Source organism: Brachyhypopomus gauderio, chromosome 1 (assembly GCF_052324685.1).
Source record: "Brachyhypopomus gauderio isolate BG-103 chromosome 1, BGAUD_0.2, whole genome shotgun sequence".
Classification (NCBI taxonomy): domain Eukaryota; kingdom Metazoa; phylum Chordata; class Actinopteri; order Gymnotiformes; family Hypopomidae; genus Brachyhypopomus; species Brachyhypopomus gauderio.
In genome coordinates this window covers 44,603,051-44,623,604 of record NC_135211.1, presented here as the reverse complement: position 1 = coordinate 44,623,604, position 20,554 = coordinate 44,603,051, and the positions used below count along the sequence as shown (strand labels likewise).

Below are 20,554 nucleotides of genomic sequence, written 5' to 3'. Positions count from 1 at the left end.
TAGGCATAAAGAATACAACTTTATTAGTAGTGGAGGTAAGAACATCTTTGTTTTTAAGACCTTGAGGCTCCTTTCATGAGTTTCTGCAGGTCTTTGTTCATCAAGGATCAAAAATGCAGAAAAACAACGTTTATCTTACAGGTGTCACCTGTTCTGGCATGAGCGCTGATATGTAATGTTGTCAAACTTCAAGTTGCATAATGAAGAAGTTCAATTAGCATATTTTGAACAATGCATGGTTTGGATTTAATTGTGGGATTTAAATACAAGTATGTAAAGTGGGGCAGTTAGAAACCCTTAGTGTACTTGTCAGTCATTCTCCAGTGTCTCATGTCTCCACCTGTAGTAAAGAAAGGAACCCAGAACCTTCAGCTAATGCTTCAGTCTACATCTTTTATTCTTAGATAGTTATGATGAGTTCATAACTTTGATAGCGGAAAATTGAGGGATTTAGCCACCACAGTGAATAGGTTCAAAGACACATGTAGACAGTGATGTCAGTAACGCGTTACTTAGTAACGCGTTACTCTAATCTTACCCCTTTTTTCGGTAACGAGTAATATAACGCGCTACTATTTCCAGTCCAGTAATCAGATTAAAGTTACTTATCCAAATAACTGTGCGTTACTATTTTTATTTTCCCTAGTAAAAATATATATTTTTGCTTTCTTCTTGGTCAGTTCTACTTTTGCGTCTGACCGTAGCGCTCGACTCCGCACGCTGCGCGCGACCCTGTGAGAGCGCGAGCGCGTTTTACAAGTCATTTTTTGCAGAGTCCTCCCGTAACGATATGTGGTAGGTAGTATAAAGAAACACCCCTCAAAAACAGGGGAAGGAACATTTACCTGAATAATTTAAATGTTGCACTGTGTTCCACGTTTGAAAAGTGTTGGAATTTTGACTAACGTCGCCTACTTTAAAATGCTTGAAATTGTAATGGTATTTCGTTTCACAAGCTGTCTGACTGAACAGGGGTGGGTTTCCCGAAACGTTCGTAGCGCCAAGTACTACGAACCTTACGAAGCTACGAACGTTTCGGGAAACCCACCCCAGTTCGCTTGTATTACTTTTACAAATAAATTTACAAATAATACAGCGCTGCTACACAAACGTAATGTCAGGAGAGTCTTGCCCTTTAAGTGACACTGGGGGGGGGGGGGGGGGGGGGGGTTTGCGTTATCAATAAAGTTTCCCTCCTCGGGATTTTTGGATTAAGCAGTTTCTGCCTCGGTTACCGAACCTGCTTCAATACATTGTTACTGTTAAAAATGGACTTCCAATAAAGTGAGTATTGGAAAATGTTATTTTGCTGCTGAATGTAACTACTAAAGTAACTTGTAATCTAACGTAGTTACTTTTAAAATCAAGTAATATGTAACGTAACTAAGTTACTTTTAAAAGGAGTAATCAGTAATCGGATTACTTTCTCAAGGTAACTTAGCCATCACTGCATGTAGATATATTACAACATCTACAGGGTTTCCAGAGATTTCAACTAGAAAATCACATTCCGGTCTTGAGGGAATTCCAAGACTGTTTTTAGGATTGAAGCTGCCTAAAATGCACACATATATCTGCAAATTATTGGATGAAAGGACACAGCTTTGGCCATTTTTGCACATGCTCAGTGGGGTTTTGTTCAGGTGGCTTAGCATCTTCAGAGTGAGAATATTGAGTAGGAAAATGTTGTATGTAGTACTTTTGTATGTGTAGCAAGATGCAGTGACACTCTGTCCTAGCAGCCTGCCTTTAGTAGCTCTCTAGTGTGTAGGTATGTATTTATCGGGCCATGTGCTTTTTAGCTAGAAATGTGAGTTTATCCAGCATCACATTTGACTGACTACATTAGAATAAGGGCAGTTTTCTCAGCTGATTATTTTCAAACTGATGAAAATGGGAATTACTCAGCAATTACTTGGCAATTACAGCTCTGACCAAGATTTCATTAACGAAGAGGCTCTGAACACGGGGTTAAATGAACATCCTAATGATGGCCAGTTTTCACGGCTTTCTGCATTAGACTGGGTTCTCCTCACAACAACTGGTGTATACTGCCTAAAACACATTTACAGAACATTCTGAGAAGCCTGTATTAACTCCTCAGTCTGCTTGTGTTTCCCTACCCAGCTTCCTTGTTAATATACATAATGACATTAGGCTAATGACTTTTTTCCTGGATATAAAACCAGTTCAAAATCTTTAATGAGTTTATTTACTAAGCATGAAATAAATCCACATAAATTGGATTTCGTTCCAATTTCTACCGTTATCTGGAGTTAATGACTTGACAATAGCAATTAAACTAATGAATAATGTATATTTCTGAATGTGTATTCAGAATACAATTCAATTTAAAGTTCGATTCTCCAATTCTGAGTTATACAATTAAAATGCCTGTTAACTTGTGTTTATCACATTCAGCTCCACTGAATTGAGTGTAATGCTTTTTATCTGTCACAAAGCAAAATGTAAAATCTCTGTAGAAAAGAAATGAACAGTACGGTATTGTGCAAAAAGTCTTAGACCACAATCTAGTTCTTATTGTCCAAGAGGTATTGTTACTTCCCAAATAGGGGTGGAAAAATGTTTAGGAATTTTTCAACTGTCCATGAGCTAGTGAGTAAAATGGGTTGCCTCAATTTCCTGCCTTATTTCACAGCTTATAAACATTTTATAAAAGCAGATTTAGAAGCGCAGAGTTCTCAGTCATCACAGACTCTCTGCTGCAGTCTTGTGGCCATTTGAATATAATGCTATAAAAGCCAACACATAGAGACTCAGTCACTATAGGTCTCAGCATGCTTAACTTGACTGCAGTATGTTTGAGAGCCGTGTCTCTTTGTCCCTTGGACTTGGTCTTACTGTCTCTTGTCTTTGTAGAAATCTGCTTAATTCTTCATTTTCTTTATTATTGCACAGTCTTAGAGATCTTGAATGTACATTACTTCATTCTTTATCTGGCTTCTCCTCTGACTCTGTCATTTCCATAATTTCTTTCTTGTCTTCTTCGGCATCCTCTTTCATTTCCTGCTCCGGTGCGACTTCCTCTTCCTTGTCCCTCCCCTCCTCCTCATACCCATCGTCGTCGTCGTCCTCCTCCTCCTCCTCCCCAACGTAGCGCTCCATCTCAGCAATGCGCCACTTAAGTCCTTTCTCGTTTCTTTCGTAGTCCGAGAGCAGCCTCTTCACCTTGGCCTGCATCAGCTCCATTGTGCTATAAATGCGGTTCACGCGGTCCTCCAGGTCCTTCTGGTCAGGCTTCATGCTGGCTGGGTCCAGGTCGATCAAGCCATCTTTCATGAGGATCTCCCTCCCTTTCTCCTCCAGCATCATTTTAGCCTCGGGGTACTCCGTCAGAGCTTCCATTAAATCGTCCTTCGACAAGCAAAAGAGGTCCGAGTACCCGATGCTGCGGATATTCGCCGTCCGGCGGTTCCCCGCTTTGCTGCCCTTGATGTTCAGGATGCTGATCTCACCAAAGTAGCTCCCATCGCCTAGGACGCAGAACTGCGTGACGCCGTCGTCCGCCACCACGGCCAACTTCCCCTCCTTGATGATGTACATTTCTCTCCCAATGTCGCCTTTGCGACAGATGTAGTCACCGGGGCTGAACACCTGCGGCTGTAACTTAAGCACAAGCTCAATCAGCAGGCCCGCCTCACAGTCTGCGAAGATCCTCACCTTCTTCAGCGTGTCCAGGTGCACGTTCATGCCGAGCTCAGCCCGCAGCTTGTCGGGGAGGTAGCGGAGAACCTCCCTTTCGTTCTGCGCCTTCTTATTGGTCCACAAATAGTCGAACCACTTGATGACGCGGACCTCCAGGTCCTTGCTGACGTGACGCACCTGCATGTATTGTTTGATGTTGTCGATGCGGGCTTGGAACTGGGCCTGCGCCGCGTTCATGTTGGAGATCATGGTGGCGATGTTGCCGACGATGGTGGCGAAGATCAGAACGCCTACAAGGAAGTCCATCACGTGAAACAAAAACTCGGAGTCCAGCTCGGGCGATGGCGTCTCTCCAATGGTGGTGAGCGTGAGGGTGGACCAGTAGAGGCTGAAGGAGTACTTCCTCATCAGCTTGTCGAATTCGGGCTCCGTAAGCGCTGGGTACACCCAGGCATCCGAGCCAAAGCCAATGGACTTGGAGAAAGAGAAATAGAAGCACGCGTTCCAATGAATGATGATGAGTATATACATGACGAGGGTGCAGATGCGGAAGATGTTGGGGTAGTTGGTCATTGTCTGGGAGCGCTCAAAGAACTCAAACATGCGGCCGATGCGCAAGAGCTTGTTGATGCGAATCTCGGGGTAGTCCAGCCCCAACGCAAAATACAGCACATCAGTGGGGATCATGGAGATGGCGTCGAGTCGGAACTGAATGCTGTCCGTGTAGTGCTTACGAAGGAGCTCCTCGTCTTTGACCAGCAAGCCTTGCTCGAGATACCCTGTTTGAAAGAGATGAAATCTAAAATGCTGAAGCATGAAGGATCCAGCAAGGATCCAGCAAAAAAGATTGACTATTCCCTTTGAGCTAAGATGTAAGACTTTTTAATTTTCAACTTTCTGATTTCATCCAAGAGGCTCGTCTTTACCAGTCCTGGTCCTGAAGGCCATGTCTGCCACATAAAGGAGATCACAGGTGCAGTCAAGGATGAACCATGTTATCAGGTATTCATGCTGCAGTTCTTCAAAGCAGGCTCTGCACAAAAGAATGACTGATTACTGCTCCGTAATGCCCTCCACCGTATGTGTACTCTGAAAACACTGCAACTCATATTGCTTTAAATTCAACATCAAATAAGAAATGTGCATCTTACACACTACAACACTGCTGGATACTGTCAAGCAATCTACTCTTCTTATTCAAACAAACGATAATTTAACTATTTTCTCTGATAGCAACTGACAAAAAAACTAAACAAAACAATCCTCAAGACTTTAACATGCCTTGCAATCTATCACGAAGATTTATTTTATTTAAATTATTTATTTATTTAAATTGAGCCAACAAATGATATAAAAATGCATGTAGAGTGTGAACAGATGCCATGATTTTTATAGCATTGACTGCTTGCTACACAGCACTTCAGTTTGAATGTCTCGCTGAACGAGATCGTGAGCAGAAGAAGTTCTGAAAACATATGGAAAGCTCACCTGGCAATGATCACTGTCCAATTATACATGACAGGAATGGTGATTAGAACCAGCCAATAGTAATAAAGGCTGCTTGCTGGATTAATCACAAACACCTCTTTTGGTCTTGAAGGAGGAAACGAACAAGACACGCTGATGAGTAGATGCTGACACACACTGAAGGATTCATGAAAACCACTAACTGAAATGTTCATGACTTGCACCTACCCTTCGGGTTTGTCCTTCTTCTCTTTCTCTTTTTCCTTCTCTTTCTCTTTTTCATTCTCTTTCTCTTGTGCCTTCACAGTTTCTTGTTCCCCCTCCTTTACTTCTTTTCCCAATTCTTTTTTCTCCTCTTTCTCTCCTTCCTGTTTGCACTTTTCCCCTCCTTCCTGTTCCTGTTCTTTCTCTCCTTCCTGGTCCTGTTCTTTTGCTACTTCCAGTTCCTGTTCTTTCTCTTGCTCCTTTTTCTTCTCGTTCTCCTGTTCCTTCTCTCTCTTCTTCTTTTCTCTCCTTTGCTTTTTTCTGGTGGACAACTTTTTCTCTTTATTCACTTCTTCCTTTTCTTCCCTGAAAAATATGAATTTGCATGCTAATTCACACCACAGAAGCAGCAAATATACATTTTGCATGTGGCATTAAAACCTTGAGAATGTCAACATGACTTGTGATGACTTACTGGTCCTTGATGGAGTCATCACGCCGGCGTCCAGGACTGGATTGAGGGTCTTTGTTGTCTTTCTTAGGGTCTTCCATGACTGAAGTCCTTCTATAAGAGGGTCTCTTCTATAACCCCTTCATGAAAACAATAACCGTTATGATTATTATTAAAACTGACATACAGAATGCTTTACACAATTATTACAGGTTTTCAATAAATTCCACAAGTCCAGAGGAAGGACACTGTGTCAGGTAATAAAGATCTAAAATTTTCTTTCCAAAATGTTCTTTCTGTTTTTCAAATTATGTTTGAATATACTTGAATTTAATAAATGTGAACATCTTGCTTCTAGGAGAAGCAAGCAGGCTACCTGATTGAGTACTGACTCCTGAATCATGAATCATCAAAAATGCATATTGTAATGTCTGACATAATTTCAAGACAATAGAATCGTATGTTACAATAAATAGGTTAAGAGCACAGTTTGAAGATATTGGGATGGATGTCATTTCTATTATGGAGAGAACATGGAGAGATTAACAAATCTTTCGCATTACAGCATTAAGACTACTGCATTCCTGTTCTGTCTTCTCACACTACCTAATTATTTAATGTTAATTAAATAAAATGACACACGAAAACAATTCATGAATAATGAGAAATCTCAAGGATTAGACAGAATCAAATGGTTATTTCATTTTAATTCAGTTCAAACTCACCACGTTTATCCTCTCAGTCTTTTCATAACACTCTTTTAATGTTCAGAGTTGTAGTTCACAAAAAGAGCTTCAGGCTTTATAGATTTACCGTCAAGTGACCGTTTTGAATAAGACAGTAGTAATATGTTAACAGGCATGTTACTTTGCCTTCGAAGTGACTTCACTCATTTTGTCAAGCCCTAGGATGCTGACCCTGAGAAGGATTTGGGTGATTATTAAGAGGCTAAACTAGCTGAGACACAGTCTGTTATCCCTCTCGGCCTCTGCATGGCTAAAGATGTTACTGTGCTCTCTCAATAATAATAATAATAATAATAGCAATAATAATAATAATTGTATTGGGTTTTTTTTTCAAATTGTGATGAGATCAGCAGGATGCATTAGATCTAGGTCATTGAGGACTAGATTAAGGAGTCTGTAGTAAATGTGAAACTAATCAGGCAGTCAGTGCAAAGTAAATGACAGCAGAGTAACGTCCAATTCTCCTTTTCTGGGTTTCAATACAGGTCGTTGCATTCTTAACAGTCTACTGAACAAGATGGAATGAGATGAATGATGCAATGAGGGATAGTCTGGAGCAGGCCTGTAGATGTGTTGAAGCATGAAATAATTATAATACAGCCTTTAATAGATTTACAAATGCAAAGTACTGGAATGTACAAGTGTGTGGTGCTAAAGTGGAATGAGAGGCTGCTGATTTGTGAATCTGGTAGCAGTTATAGCAGTGTTTGATCACAAAATCAGCAGTTGTAAATGTAGATGTCAAAGTATTGTAGCAAAAATCCTCTACATACACTCAGGAATAATAAATAAATGTTAATAACTGAGGAATGATTGCACTTAAGAGAAAACGGTGACTTGCACATTTTACCCTTGGTGTGATTTAATATTGCACAAAAGCATATCAGACAGTGATATCATGGAGAGAGGTTGTGCGACCTTTATTTCTTGCAAATAAGCTGTTGTTCTTATGAACTGTACTTGTTTCTCAGTGCAGGGTTTACATACATCTGTCTCATCTTGGTTAGGTTTCTCAAATGTTGTTCAATTTTAGAAACATATGGGACATACATGATAAACCAGCATCAGTGGTTACACGGAGGGACTTAACTATAGGTTTAGGCTTAACGGGAGTAAGAATGAGACCAACCATGATTGAATGTGTTCTGCCTGTGTTGTAGATCACAAAGATGAGTGGAGGATTTACTCATAGCAAAGAGCCACTTGCCCAGTCAGCACTCAGCCCGAGGTCTCTCCCTTATCCTATTAAAGCAAGCCGTCCCTGTTTCTCCGCACACGTCCATCTACTTTACTGCTTCATTCAAAGCTGGATGGAGGTTTAATGTGGCTGGAAAGACCACATTTCTTCAATGATGCCTCCATGATGAAATGGATCATGTGCATTAGCAAAGCAGAAAGGAAAACGAATAAAACTCCCAGTGTTGAATAAGAATCTGCAGTGATGATACAATACAATACACAAGGCGCAAAGGTGCACTCCAAGAATGCATTCAGTAATGATGGTTTTGTGGTGTACACAGACATATTGGGTGTAATAGTGAGATTTGGTCCTATATACATAAGAGGACGTGCATTAGATGTGTGGATGTAATAAAGAGGCCCCTAATTGCAGAAGTACATAATGCATTTTTATTTGAAAAGTAAGTCAAGCCAAATCATGAGACAGGAAGCTGTCGCAAAGGTTCATTTATTGTTCCGAGTACACTGAGGCTCACATGGATAATTCAAACTCTAACCCCTCCCCTTCTCCCCTTCAACCTAACCTAACCCCTCCCCTTCTCCCCTTCAACCTAACCTAACCCCTCCCCTTCTCCCCTTCAACCTAACCTAACCCCTCCCCTTCTCCCCTTCAACCTAACATGTTCTTCTCTTCCAAGTGCATAGACTCTTCATTATACGAACCCTACCTGCATTAGCAATTGTTTTAAGAACACATGGGTGTTCAGTCCTACGCCTCATCTGTCAGAGTTGCAGGAGGCGGGACCTCAGGCCCTGTCACTCACTGGAAAGGCAGAGCAGGAGCATTCAGTGGGGCGTTGATAATGGGGTCATCAGCAGGTTCAGAGGCTGGGGCTCCTCCACCTTCTGACTCTTCTACCTCATCAGAATTCAACAGGTCTGCTGGTCCTGCCGGGTTGCTGTCAGGGGGGTTGGATCCACCAAACTGGGGCTGGCGCAGAGTAAGACCTCCACTTCAATCAGTGGACTCAAGTTGCTGCTTTAGAGACTTGCCACATATGGCTGCAGTGTAATCCTGAGAGCCTTATCGAATAACTCACCTGACCTTCCATGACAGAGCCACGTCCTCTAGGGGGCAGCACTGGCTTGTTGTTGTTGATTAAACCCTGAAGTAAATCGACATGAGCATCAATACAGCACGCGCGGTCTTGACAATCATGAAAATAAGACTGATGGGTATATTAAGTTAAGTTATCATAAGTGATTCAAAAGAGTCAGATTAAAAACTGTACTTTATAACTATAATTAAACTACAATGTTGCATGTACAATGCATGTAGTGATGCCAATCTTCCATATAAATTACAGCATACATAAGAGATTAAGAGGAGATTAAGATGCTTGAAGAGGCTGGTCCTCTGCCTGGAAAAAGAGAGATTTTTTCAGTGCTGAATGAAGCCCTTAATCATGCACCCTAAACTACAATGAGAATTTTAAAATAATAAAAATAATGTTTTAAATGTGCAGTGTGTTTGTACTGGGAATGAATTCTTTTTGGAGTTTTTGGGCTGTATTAGACATGGTTCTTTTTGAATTCTTTTTGAACAGCTGTCTTTGATCTTTTTTTTTTTTTACAGATTATTTTATTGGGTCATGTTTTTTAATGCTTGGCCCTTTTTAAAGTCTGCATTGTTCACAATGACACCGCTCAGGTTCTATGTTCCACATATCCAAAGCACATATTTCCCAAAGTTTCCATTTAAACATTTATTTAAACATGACATGTAAATGGGCCATTGGGTGATCTGAATAATTAATGGATGTGGAATTAAAGTGTTAATTAATTGATTAAAGAAAGCGTGCATTTGGGAAGCATGCGGGCATCTGTGGAGAAGCAGGACCTTAACCACACTGAGAGCGAGAGGAATGAAGGCAAAATGGATGGCATGGGTTGATTTTGGATTTGGCAGACTGCTGTCTGTAATCAAAGCTCTCCATCAGCACTGACCTGTTGCTGTAGGTGGTTCTTCATCCAGTGGAGCTCCATCAGCTGCAGGGCTGTGTGAGCATGGGCGGCTCTCTGCTGCTACGCAGGGGAACCGAAGACACGCATCATTATGTGAAAAGCCACCTTAAAGCTAATGACACATTTCGACTATGTCATCAGGTGGTTGATTAGGTTATAGAGAGCAATCTTACCTCATTGCTGCCCTGTTCAGGAGCCTGACAAGAAGCGAACAAGAAATGATAAATCACTCAATATTATAATAAGCACTATGAATTAATGTTTGCTAAATCAGTGGTAATTGAATTTATGTTGACAGTTTTCTAAATTTCCAAATTTCCAAAAATGAAGTGAATTTCTTAAGTGAATTGATCACTCACTGGGGCTGTTAGTGAGTATCCCAACACACACATCAAGATCACCACAGTCTGCATCATCTGTTCAGATGAGCCATGAACACACACAAAAGCACACGGTTTTTTGAAGCTTTTCAGTGGAAAACATCCTTCTCTACTCTTAAATTTCATGACCAAGGGAAATACTATATGTCTTCCCACTGGGTATACAGTTAGAATGGTCTTCACAAATACCCCTTAAATCAAAACCTAAGTTACAGACAGCTAAACATAGTGCTAAAGCAAAAAAAATATATTTATACTAACCGTACCTCTCTTGTCAAGCAAATCTGAAGATGTCTTGGAGAAACACAACATGAGTTTAGTCAGAAGAGTTGAAATATATACTCTGGAACGAGCCAATCATGCCCCAGGAAACAGAGTGGAGAAACATTACAAAAATGATTCAGAATCGAAAGTGTTAATGGCTCATTATGTATAATTACAGACTGTACATTTTCGCTTGGTGTACCTACAGTTCTTCAAAATGAAGGCGGTAAAGATGATGCACTAAATGTTACAGGCTGGGGGCTTTGTCCACGTGTTACGGTGCTGTCAAGAATGTGCACTCTTAAAAGCACGCAGACATCAGAGCTTTAAAGACATCAGAGTCAGTGTTGAAGTGAATGTCAACCAGATAATTAGAGGCTCGGGGGTGTAACACTGATATGTGTGAAGATGGGCAGAATTATAAATTACCCCATGTTCTGTTGCCACGCTGCTCAGCTCAGCAGCACATCTGCTGTCTGCGCTCTCACCTGCAGATGTTTTGGGTCTAGGTCACAGCTTAGATGGCCGTCTGCATGCGAGCTGTTTTATGATTGCTGCCGTGCGTGGTTTGCTAGAGCAAAGGCCGTGGGATGTGCTTGAGTTGGGTGACGTTTGGTGATAAGGGTCCATGGTCCATTGGTGCGTGTTCTGTTCTGGTGGATTCTGAAGGCACAGGCAGATGCTTTGATTGGGAAGGACATTCCAACTGTGTCCCATAGTCCTGCTGGGGGAAAACATGTTTCAAATGGATCAGCTTTGTGTAAAGCTAAACACAACGTGGAAGAGAGAGACCCATTACACTCTTACTTGTCTCCATGTTTTTCTTTGTCCTGTATACATAGTCTGAGTCTGGGTCCTCCCAAGGTCTTTCATATTACCCCCAGAAATTCTACCCCCCCTAACCTCCGCCCCCACCCCATCCAGGATAGTACCTCACTTCTACAATGACCTTTTCTTATTTTTCTTATCCCTTCGTGAAATGTCATCGCTGCAGTCATGGCTGTCTTTATTACCTTTTCAACCCTTGGAATCTCTGCTGTGTTTGCATGTGTCGATATCTGCTTTGGTCATTATTTATATTCCACGATTGAGCCTAGATGAGTATGTGGGTGCATGTCAGTGGCTGCTGTGTGTGTATGAATGCATGACTGAATCTGAGTGAATGCATGTTGGTTATTGGTGAGAGGGTGTGCATGACTGAAAGTATGTTTGTGTGAAGGTGTGTATATTAGTGTACATTGTGTGGTTGTGTGGGGCTGAATGTATAATATTTCACAAATATTTTCTGGTTCTCACTCACTCTGTAATTAATTCCTGATGCAGTGTGACATGCTGCTTTGCTATGACCCAGTCTGCCTCTACTTGCAAGCCTGCAATATAGTTGAAGACCTTCAAAAGGAACATCTAGTATTCTTTCTTGTTTGTTCTGTTTAAAAATGGCTCCAGGCACCTTCATAACAGATCTGTAAATTCTGAACCACCTAATAAAAATAAATAAAATACATAAAATATAAATAAAATAAATTTTTAAAAAGTGATTTTATTAAATGTGATGAAAAACTGATGTATCATGCTGATGTATCTGAGTTATTATTTCTGAGACTTGAGAAAATCAGGATTTATTATTGTCTGTATGTCATTATGAAATGTGGCATGACTGTTACACATCACAGACCTTGAACGAGCAGACAACCCAGAGGTGGAAACTGCAGAAGACCCACCTTTCCATCTTCTCCGTCCTGCTGTCCATTTTATATTCTTTTGCATATTCACTCATCCGAAGATAACACATTATAATACGGCATAAACAAACTGAAATGAGGGGCCATTCATTTTGCATTCTGTTCCCTATAGACAAAATCTATAACATTCCATAAAATCAGTGACCCCCAACCCTAACCCATCTTGAATATCTCTGCAATTTTATGGTGCGGTTCCAAGGCAGAAAAGTTAGAGTTTTGTATACTGAATGCTCCCGAATCTATTATTTAGTCCTTTGGTACGGTAGCACACTCTTTCACCATTCATGTGATTGTTATGTGTTGGGTCCACTAACATACGTGGCACCAATTCTGAACACACTTGTTTTTAGTTTTAGTCTTTCTTCTGCTCTGAATGAATCACAACAACAACAAACATTCAAAGAAGTGTTGGTGCTCAAGCTGAGTGCTTTCCTCCAGGTGCTGAACACTCTTCCAGACATTAGTTCAAACAGAGAGCGGAGAGTTGAAGATGAAGTGAGAGGCTGCTTCACTTTGATGCAGCGCTGCATTGTGGGATCATACTAAGAGAGGTGAGAAGCTGTTGAAAAGTTGATAAACGTGTCTTCACAAGTTGGACGAGGGGAAAACAGATGCAGTGTGATTAAGGCCCAGAGTCAAACCTTTCTCTTGTACAAGCACACTTACATTTGCCTTTGATTTGACCCCAGTTTTTTTTTTTTTTTGTACTTCAATTTTATATTTAAAAGAAATTTCAAAGCATCGTGCAGTCACTATCTTATGCGACCGATTCAGTATTACATAGATCAGATAACACCAAAAATATAATCATACACTTTAATTTATTTTTCAAACTTGATTTACATAGTCAACTTTTGTTAATCAAAGCAAGTTCATACATATTGAGTTACTTGTGAATGATAGCGATGATCTACCCACAAGGCCCAGAAGAAAATGGGCTACAGAGCTAAAAGTTATCTGAGCAGCATTCTTCTAGAAGGCATCTGACTACGGCTATCAGCTCCAGACTATCTGTGCTGAGATCTTAACATCTCAATCCCCCAGAGCTTCAGGGCAAGAACGTTTCTGTCAAAAAGAGAGGGGAATAAAATTACTTAAAACAGATACTGAAAAATATCGTGCCTGTCGTCCTGTCTTTTCAATGTGAAATATTGATCGGTTTTTCATAGCAAGACTGTAACTTACCTTCAGTTTCTATGGCTGCAATGCAGGAGTCAACACGGAGGAAAAAATGTTAGAGGTAATAACTATTTTTTATGTTTTGATTGATGAATACACACGCACACACACATGCACACACGCGCACACACACGTACACACACGTACACACACTTTTCATACCTGGCCTGCCTGCACTTGCTGATCCTGCTGAATTTGCTGCTGAACTTCACTGAACTGTGGAGGTGTAGCCTGGAATTAGAGGATTTGTAAAGGGGTGAGAAGGGGAGAGAGAGAGAGAGAGAGAGAGAGAGAGAGAGAGAGAGAGAGTTACTGAATAGATGTTTCCTTTTTAAATAAATAATCTTTATATAATTTTAACGCATAGCAATCTTACTCTAGGTGGTTGCTGCTGTGGAACAGTCTGTGGTGAGTAGTCGAAGGGCAAGATCTAGAGAATGGATTTCAAAATGTCATTTTAATAGCCAATACTGCTGACAAAAGCTCTGTTTTTGTTAAACTTTAGAAAATCCAGAAAATGAAGAGTGCTACCTGGCCTTGTCTGAAGTCATAGGGGTAATACTTCAATGAAAAAAGTGAAACACAGTTATTGGGGCAGCTACTATATGACAGGTTCAGAAGAATATGCTACATGCACATCCCTCTAATTAACTATAATAAGATATTAAGCCAATGCATTTTAAAATGACGTCCTAAAGTCTAGCATTCTTTTTAATTAACATGTTCCCTGCTACTGCGGGCTTACATTACTTTTCTTAAAGACTGTGGAAGGGCTTCTGTTATGGGTCAAAACCAGAACCTCAGCAATATAGACTTATTTAAATTCAGATCTCCAATATTTTATTCAACTTTAAATTTAATTTCAAGTAACCTAATTTAATAGTAACGTAATTTAATAGTTCCGCAAGCATAGAGTGTTCAGTGCTAAAATCAATAGTGGTTTGCTGTAAAAGAGTCAGCAATAACCTTAAAGAAGCAGAGCAACCCAGAACTGTGGATGAATTACTTACAATTTCCACACTTTTTCTGCCAGGAGCTTTGGGGAGAGAGTACTTAATGAAAGCCTGGCTTGGAAAAACCTGTGAACATAAAAAATAAAATACCCCATCACTCCAGACAAGATGAATACATACATGAAAGCGAGTGAGATAGACACATATTTCTGGTTTATAAACAGATGTAGGAATGTGTGGTACACAGGTGTGTGGCGAGAGAACTCACGTGTCCAGACCCTGCGCCCCCTGCTGGAGAGCCCGGGAAACTCGGAGGAAAGACCTGAAGAGAGATCACATAGAAAAGTGATAGTCTGGGAGTGCGTCAAAGATAATGTGACAAAAATAATGTTTGAGGTTAAAAAATGGGGCATACTATTTCCATGCTGATAGGACTGTTGATGCTAGGCTGAAGATGAGAAGGTACCGCAGGGAAGAAATCAGTATTCCCCTTCAAAACAAATCCATACAACAGGGCAGTTTTATAAATGAACAATTTTACATATTTCCCCCACAGTTACTGCTTGTCTTTAGGAAATATCAATTTTATGATTTCTTCTGCACCTACTCTCAGAAATCTCAGGACAATGATTGAATCACCTGTGTAGAGGGGCCTGATGGTACTGGATTTCCATAGTGTGGCAAGTAATTGAGGAACGGCGACATCTGTAAATATGTTTGCACCAGAAAGAAAGAAGACGTCTCAAGCTCCTGAGTTAAAGGCTAAATCAGGCGTGTCAACTCCTATCTGCAGGAAGCCGGTGTGTATTCATTCCAGACAAGCAGGGACGTAATAAACTCTGCTTGCTCGGCTGGAATGTGGACCTGCAGCAACACCAAACTTTTATCGACAGCTTATCGACAATTCCAGATCTAGACAGCACCAGGTCTGCCACACCTGGTCTAGGTTTAGAGTAGAGCACCTTACTGATCCCCAAATCATTTATACAGTAATGGCTTTGAATTAATCTAAAAAGAAAAACACGATAAAGCATGATGTTGTCTTTTATCTGGTTTCTACATACTGGTGCAGCCGACACTGCTGTGACAAAAGACAGACAGAGGATGGAACTCCACATGGTGGCGGATGCCGAACAGCAAAATGAGGAGCGATGCGGTCCTGCAGAATAGCGACGTGACATGACATTTAGAAAGATTTCACAGAAAGTACAGCACTCAATGCAAAACCCCAGGACGTTACCGGCGGAAGGATTTGAACCTCACCTTAGGTGGAGCTGGAGGCGATAACGACGGCTCGGTTGATGCTTGTGGTTGAAAGCGTTGAAAGAAGCAGCGCTTTTATTCTGACGCTGTCTCTTACGCCTGACTTAATCATGGCCCCGCACATAGGTGGACACGGTAATTTACTAAATGACCTGTAGCCAGACCCGGTGCTTGAAATATCAGGGCAGTTATGATTATCATGATAACATGGCAGGGAACTGCAGACAGCCGTATATTTCAGGCAGCTCAAGAATAAACGAGGTGTCGGCCTCACACTGCATGTTTTCCTGCATGTGTATCCTGGACGTTTATTGTGCAAAAGTGTATGAATATTGGTATAAAACTAGACAAGGTGGTGCAGTGGGGAATGTCTGTATTCTGGATCTTATTCAATTATGCACCAAAATACCACCTTGAAGAGCTTTGAAAGTATTTGGAGCATTTTGAAGCATGCTGTTAATAAACACCCGTCTGGGAATAATATGTGCAACGCTCCATTTTAAACATTTAACATGTTTTCCCTACTGGCAACCTTGTTTTCTTTACGCGTGTGACGCGTTTTTAGGCGCATTGACTTGCGAGTCTAATATCAGTAAACAGTACAGTGATGATGCTAAAATAATCTATCCAAATAATGATAAACGTGACACACTGATTGCAGCATATTGCCAATTAACTGGGGTGAACAACACCACAAGCGTCACCGCACCAATGCTGATCAGCGGCAAATGGCTCTTGGGTCAAAACACAATTTCTTTAATAATGCAAATCTGGGCTTTAATGAACCCATTCACTGAAACATCGCACACACACACACACACACACACACACACACACACACACACACACACACACACACACACACACACACACACACACACACTCTCTCACTCTCTCTCTCTCTCTCTCTCTCTCTCTCTTACTCACTCACACACACACACACACACACTCTCTCTCTCTCTCTCTCTCTCTCTCTCTCTTACTCACTCACTCTCTCTCTCACACACACACACACACACACACACACATATACACTCTCTCTGTCCCTCTTTCGCTATCCCCCCCCCCCCCCCCACATAGGATTTAAGGCCCTAGTAGTCTTTCCAAAGGAGAAAATGAACAGACAACTAAAAAAACATCAATATAATAATAATCTGAATTGTGAATCTCCTAATTCTTACTAATATTAATACGGATACTTAGTTTTCCCAGTTTATCTGTAGACTGCTATTTAAGAAAATACAAAATTGTTCTAGTTCACTCCATATTATTGAACATGCAGACAGTTGTCTGTGCCATGCTGTCTGTGCCATGCTGTTACTAAGTAGCATGTAGTGAGCTATTATCGCCAACTTTCTCTATAGTTGAATTAAATGCTGGCTACAGAGGTAAAGATTATGGTTCCTGGGAATCACCTGATTCACCTGTTTTAGTCACTGAAGTCATCATCATCACATACGGGCACACACACACAATCACACACAAACATACACACACACATACAGGCGCACAGACACACACACACACACATACACACACACACACACACCATAGACACACAAATGCCCGTGCACAGACACACAGACACACACACACACACACACACACACACACACACACACACACACACACACACACAACCATTTCCTGCTGCTGATAGCAGTCACCTGTCATATTTTATAGTCATTCAGCTACTGACAAAAATTTAGACAGTATTGCATAGAATAGTCATGTGAAGTCAGTGTAATACCACATAGTGAGTGGAGAGTATGGTCAGCCCTAGCAGTTGTGTGCTGGACACAGGTACAGGTGAGCTAAACCAGACAGGTACAGGTGAGCTAAGCCAGACAGGTACAGGTGAGCTAAGCCAGACAGGTACAGGTGAGCTAAACCAGACAGGTACACGTAAGCTAAGCCAGCCAGGTACTGGGGAAATAAGTCAGACAGGTACAGGGGAGCTAAACCATACAGGTACAGTTGAGATAAACCAAACAGTTACAGGTGAGCTAAGTCAGACAGGTGCAGGTGAGCTAAAGCTGGACAGGTAGAGGTGAAGGGGTTTTCTGCTGAACTCAATAACCTTTGTGTTTGGATACAAACCAAGTTTCTGAAGTGAGCTTTGTTTAGGCTTTTTCTGCCTGTGTGCCTGTGGTGACACAACTCTGACAGCTAAAACATGATCAGAGTCAGTGCTTGAGGGTTACAGAATGTTGCAAGTTTGAACTTGGAGAGACATCATATGTAATATCTAGACTGTACTCATTCTGGACCACATATGTGTAATATGTCTCACTGAACTTTTCATGGAATTGCAGGAAAACTTCTGGGATGGTGGTCCAGCAAGGTACAGGAAAACAACTAAAATGTTGCATAAGAATAAAAGAGGCGAGAAGTGCCCACTTTCAATAAGTTAGTGAAAGATTGAATCCTTTCGTTCTTGCTATTTCTTTTGCTCTATCTTTGACCAGATCTTTATTTTTGTTTTGCATTATTTCCACAGTTTACAATAACCAGTTGATCCATTCACCCTTTCCAGTCACTTCATTAGTGTTGTGTATCATGAGAGTTTGAAAGTGATGGCAAATGCCCCAGGCCTCTCCGACTCTGATACCACCTATGAGGATTCAGCCTTGATGAAGCTTCTCTCTGTTTACAGTCCAAACACTGGCAAAACCATAGCAGTCTTTACCCTTTCACCAATAGGGTTTCTCACCTGCATTACTAACCTTATCCAGAGCTGGGACTCCATTACAGACAGGAGAGGGAGGGATATCTCCACACGCAATGGTGACTCAAGAAGTGACACCCACCCAGCACAACCTCTAAAGCTCTAAATTACACTTCCACACCCTGCAGCTGGACACGGCTCTGACTTTAAGTATCGCCTCTTATAGGCTAGAGTTCCTAACCATGAAGCATATGAAATACTAGCAATTACTGCCATCCAGTAAAGCAGATAATACAAATTATTAGAAAAAAGAAAGGAAAATATCACCTGCAATGCTTAGTCCAAAAAAAAAGAAATAAATAAAGAGGTTTATTTGTTAAGAAAGATAAAAACATGTAAAACAGGTTTCAGTAATTGTAGTTCAGGGTCAATGAATTGTTTAATCACTTAAATCAATTAAACTGTTTAAGCAGTATTATCATATGTCAGTATTATTATATGGAACTTTGCATTTTCTATTAACAATCTAAATCTGTAACCTCCTCCATCTCGAGCACATTCGTAGTTGTATCAGTCTAGCCAGCGTCTCCGCGGTTAGTGACAGGAGGGGCAGCGGTGGGGGCAGGTGCAGGTGCAGGAGCGGGGGCTGGTCCGGGGGCAGGGGCAGAGAAGATCCCAGGAAAGAGGGGCCATAGGACAGGAATCCATGGAGGCTGACTGAAGGAGTACTTGTAGAACCCAGGGTGGCGGTGCAGGTAGATCCTCTGGAGACAAGACATGGGAAAACCAGCATGGCCACATTCCTGCAGGACTCGGTGGCTTGGTGGCTCATATTCACACCAAGCCAGTGCACTTCTTACACGGCAGAAAAAATAGCGATCGGGTTTACCTCACTGCTTGATGACTTCCATCGGCGATGGCCACAAACCTATAATAAAAGTCCTTTCTCTTTAATGTTCCTTCATGCTTTTATTATGTACAAAGAAGTAGGTGACAAATTCCATAAAATACTCACAGTTCCAGGTAGCATCAGACATAGGGCAGATATGAGTAGGAAAGAGACCATCCCGGGATTGTCCATTGTTCACTTCAATGACTAAAGACAAAGCAATTTCATAATGCGTTTGCCTTGTTCTTACTGCGTGTTTGTGCATACTGCATGTGTGCCATGGCTTATGAACACTACATCAAATTTGTAAAGAGCTTTGAGTGACTGCTGTGCACGATAGGCGTTATTCTATTCTATTCTATTCTATTCTACATAAATAAACTTGAAAGGAATTCATCCAGTCATAATGTCCAATACTCTTGACATTCTAATGTCAGAGTTTACTGCTTTGCATTTAATGTGACGCAGTTTTTGTTTATTCAGTCTGGTCACTTGCAAAATTGCAGGGTTCCAACTTTTTACTCACAAATACAAATGCAAAATCTGAAGTATGGCAAATTAAAAGTGCAATAAATAAATAAATGTAATTAAAACACACAAAGTCTACATGTTTTTTTTCTCAATATTGCAAAATCATTAACAATAAGCAGAAGAATTCAGGAAATAATGTTACATTTAATTCGGTTAAAGTCCTCTGCAAATGTAAGTACCACATTTAACCACAAAGTGTCACCCATGGGCAACCAAAGGCAAAATTAAACAATACCGCAGCATTTCAAATTTGCGTATGTCCGTTCTAGAATATTTATTAAAATAATATTTAAAAAAAATCTAAATTATTTCGCAGTAGATACAGTTGAATTAATGTTCAAACCTAACTTGATATAATTTGCAACATTATAAGCAGAAAGACGTTATCTTAGTCCCAGGACTTACATGAATGTCTTCAGCAGGAGATACAAAACATTGTAGGAAATGTTGTTGGAAAAGCAATGAACAAATGAACAAATAAAGAACAGATGGGTGAGATCTCCTAAACCCACTCTGCCCAGACCCACCGCCCCCGCCCTCGCAATGAAGCTTAGCTGTCACAACAAGACACAATGCCAATTATCCGTGAAGCAATAGCTTCATGTGTTCTTTGAAATTAATCCACATTTCACAAGCTGGGAGGGTGGTGTTTGGAAATGCAGTCTACTGCAATCATTAGTCCACCTGATGACTAAAGGCAGGGCAACTGTGTGTATCCCACCCCTACACTGGATGGCTGAACACTGATTAACACACCTGCGTTGGCAATAATGTGTTTACTGCTCAGACAGGCAGTTCTTCTTTACTTCTACATAACACACACATGGCTAGAAAATGTGAACTAACAGAAACTGTAAAACCTGGAATAAAAAATAGGCAAAAATAATGATTGTAGACTGTAGACTTTGTAGATTGTAGATTGTAGACATAACAGTAATAACTGTAAT

At 40.9% G+C, this 20,554-nt stretch overlaps 3 protein-coding genes and 1 long non-coding RNA gene across 7 annotated transcripts; all 4 read right to left on the bottom strand.

Moving 5' to 3' along the window:
• Positions 1–2,221: 2,221 nt before the first annotated feature.
• Positions 2,222–5,992, bottom strand: cnga1a (cyclic nucleotide gated channel subunit alpha 1a). The gene is made up of 5 exons (XM_077015396.1): positions 5,813–5,992; positions 5,362–5,703; positions 5,155–5,259; positions 4,593–4,699; positions 2,222–4,445 (listed from the first exon to the last, which is right to left on the bottom strand). The coding sequence occupies exons 1-5, from the start codon at positions 5,887–5,889 to the stop codon at positions 2,947–2,949; spliced, it is 2,130 nt and encodes a 709-aa protein (XP_076871511.1). The 5' UTR covers positions 5,890–5,992; the 3' UTR covers positions 2,222–2,946.
• A 2,363-nt stretch (positions 5,993–8,355) lies between these two features.
• Positions 8,356–10,518, bottom strand: enam (enamelin). 4 transcript variants are annotated; one of them, XM_077015418.1, is made up of 6 exons: positions 10,380–10,455; positions 10,098–10,154; positions 9,912–9,935; positions 9,721–9,795; positions 8,814–8,879; positions 8,356–8,704 (listed from the first exon to the last, which is right to left on the bottom strand). In XM_077015418.1, exons 1-6 carry the CDS (start codon positions 10,428–10,430, stop codon positions 8,534–8,536), a joined length of 444 nt encoding a protein of 147 aa, XP_076871533.1. In that variant the 5' UTR covers positions 10,431–10,455; the 3' UTR covers positions 8,356–8,533. The 4 variants fall into 4 exon arrangements, with proteins under 4 accessions (XP_076871533.1, XP_076871552.1, XP_076871542.1 ...); XM_077015437.1 differs by having other exon boundaries at positions 8,357–8,704; positions 10,385–10,518; XM_077015427.1 differs by having other exon boundaries at positions 8,357–8,704; positions 9,721–9,798; positions 10,385–10,511.
• Positions 10,519–12,939: 2,421 nt separating this feature from the next.
• scpp5 (secretory calcium-binding phosphoprotein 5) lies at positions 12,940–15,773 on the bottom strand. Its single transcript, XM_077022935.1, has 11 exons — positions 15,520–15,773; positions 15,321–15,415; positions 14,896–14,961; positions 14,672–14,746; positions 14,525–14,578; positions 14,314–14,382; positions 13,835–13,864; positions 13,680–13,733; positions 13,466–13,534; positions 13,310–13,324; positions 12,940–13,189 (listed from the first exon to the last, which is right to left on the bottom strand). The coding sequence occupies exons 2-10, from the start codon at positions 15,372–15,374 to the stop codon at positions 13,319–13,321; spliced, it is 477 nt and encodes a 158-aa protein (XP_076879050.1). The 5' UTR covers positions 15,375–15,415; positions 15,520–15,773; the 3' UTR covers positions 12,940–13,189; positions 13,310–13,318.
• Positions 15,774–18,543: 2,770 nt separating this feature from the next.
• On the bottom strand, positions 18,544–20,234 carry LOC143527618 (uncharacterized). Its single transcript, XR_013134196.1, has 4 exons — positions 20,013–20,234; positions 19,203–19,283; positions 19,077–19,115; positions 18,544–18,951 (listed from the first exon to the last, which is right to left on the bottom strand). It is a non-coding gene; the product is annotated as an uncharacterized LOC143527618 (long non-coding RNA).
• Positions 20,235–20,554: the final 320 nt, after the last annotated feature.

Coding starts and splice junctions, on each gene's coding strand:
- scpp5 (XM_077022935.1), bottom strand. CDS start 15,374: ATGTGGAGTTCCATCCTCTGTCTGTCTTTTGTCACAGCAGTGTCGGCT. Junction 14,747..14,895: donor CATCAGGCCCCTCTACACAG/GTGATTCAATCA, acceptor TTTGTTTTGAAG/GGGAATACTGATTTCTTCCC. Junction 14,383..14,524: donor GGGGCGCAGGGTCTGGACAC/GTGAGTTCTCTC, acceptor TTATGTTCACAG/GTTTTTCCAAGCCAGGCTTT.
- cnga1a (XM_077015396.1), bottom strand. CDS start 5,889: ATGGAAGACCCTAAGAAAGACAACAAAGACCCTCAATCCAGTCCTGGA. Junction 5,704..5,812: donor GATGACTCCATCAAGGACCA/GTAAGTCATCAC, acceptor CATATTTTTCAG/GGAAGAAAAGGAAGAAGTGA. Junction 5,260..5,361: donor AAGAAGGACAAACCCGAAGG/GTAGGTGCAAGT, acceptor TCCTCCTTCAAG/ACCAAAAGAGGTGTTTGTGA.
- enam (XM_077015409.1), bottom strand. CDS start 10,430: ATGTTGTGTTTCTCCAAGACATCTTCAGATTTGCTTGACAAGAGAGGT. Junction 9,936..10,097: donor GATACTCACTAACAGCCCCA/GTGAGTGATCAA, acceptor GCTTCTTGTCAG/GCTCCTGAACAGGGCAGCAA. Junction 9,799..9,911: donor CTGAACAGGGCAGCAATGAG/GTAAGATTGCTC, acceptor TCCCCTGCGTAG/CAGCAGAGAGCCGCCCATGC.